At 61.5% G+C, this 1,029-nt stretch overlaps 1 protein-coding gene across 2 annotated transcripts in view; it reads right to left on the bottom strand.

Annotated features, from left to right (window-relative positions):
- Positions 1-994, bottom strand: part of SLC6A7 (solute carrier family 6 member 7) — a 26,931-nt gene extending 25,937 nt beyond the window's left edge. For both annotated transcript variants that reach the window (XM_006150889.1, XM_006150888.1), the window contains exon 1: positions 895-994. In XM_006150889.1, coding sequence (XP_006150951.1) covers positions 895-927 — 33 coding nt within the window. In that variant the 5' untranslated portion in view covers positions 928-994. The remainder of the gene's footprint in view (positions 1-894) is intronic.
- Between the last annotated feature and the right edge of the window lie 35 nt (positions 995-1,029).

Here is a 1,029-nt window from a genome sequence, read left to right as displayed (position 1 = left end):
ATTCCTGCCCCCAACCCCGGTTCCACCCTGGGATCTGCTTCGGTGCCTCCACACTGTGGAAGGGTCAGCATCGGAGGTTCAGGTTAAAGATCAGACTTGTCCAGAGTCACAGGGCAAGTGGCAGTTAGAGAAATAGGTACCGGGAGTCTGATTCCTTCCAGGGCTGGTACTTCTAAGCCAAAAGCCAAGGACATTGCCACCATACCCCCACCCCACAACTTGGCTGGAGGTCCAAGCCCCACCAGGCAAGGTGCGGAGGGGCCCAGTCTGCGCCTGGCACCTGGCTCATCCCAACCTCCACCTCCTCCACCCCCCACATTCTTAGGTCTCCCAGTCTCCCCTCCTATCTTTGCCTCCCTTCAGCCCTGCTGAGGGGCGACCTGGGGGTACTGAGAAGGGAAGAGGAAGCAGGAGTGAGCCATCGGTGCATACTGAAGGTTGTGTGTGGGGTAGGGGGGTCCCTAGCAGGGCGGCAGAGGCTGCTTCAGTATAGAGCACACAGATAAGGACCAGGCCCTTACCCCACCCCAAATTAGTTTAGCTCAAGGCTGGTGCTAGGTTTTTCCCCCAGCAGGCATTTGGCCCCTGCGGAAGCAGAAGGGACTGAGGCAAGGTGAGGCCATGCCTGCCCCAGACACTCCTACCTCCTGGGGCTGCAGACACCTGTTCGCAGGGCCTGGTTCGGTGAACCTGGGGTCCCAGCTCACCACACGGCGACCCTCAGAGGGCAATGGGTGGAGGTGCAGAAAAAGACCCCGCCCCTCCCCGTAATCCGGTTAAGCCAAGCCTTCAGCAGAGTCCTGAAAGGTTTGGGGACCCTTCGACCCTCCCCAGGGGCCTCCATGCCGGAGGGCCCCTCTAGACCCAAGGCGCCGCACTCCCCTCGTGCCCTACCTTGCGGAGGTGAGCTCCCTGGAGCTTTTTCATCTTGGAGGGTTGACTGCCCGGGTTTACCAGCTTGGCTTCCTCGGAGCAAAGAGCGAGTGAGCGCGGGAGCGAGAGCTCGTCCGCCCGCCCGCCGGCCGCTGC

Source organism: Tupaia chinensis, unplaced genomic scaffold (genome assembly GCF_000334495.1).
Source record: "Tupaia chinensis unplaced genomic scaffold, TupChi_1.0 Scaffold000303_1, whole genome shotgun sequence".
In the NCBI taxonomy this organism is placed as follows: domain Eukaryota; kingdom Metazoa; phylum Chordata; class Mammalia; order Scandentia; family Tupaiidae; genus Tupaia; species Tupaia belangeri.
Note: the sequence above shows the minus strand (reverse complement) of the source record. Positions and strands in the feature narration are given on the sequence as shown.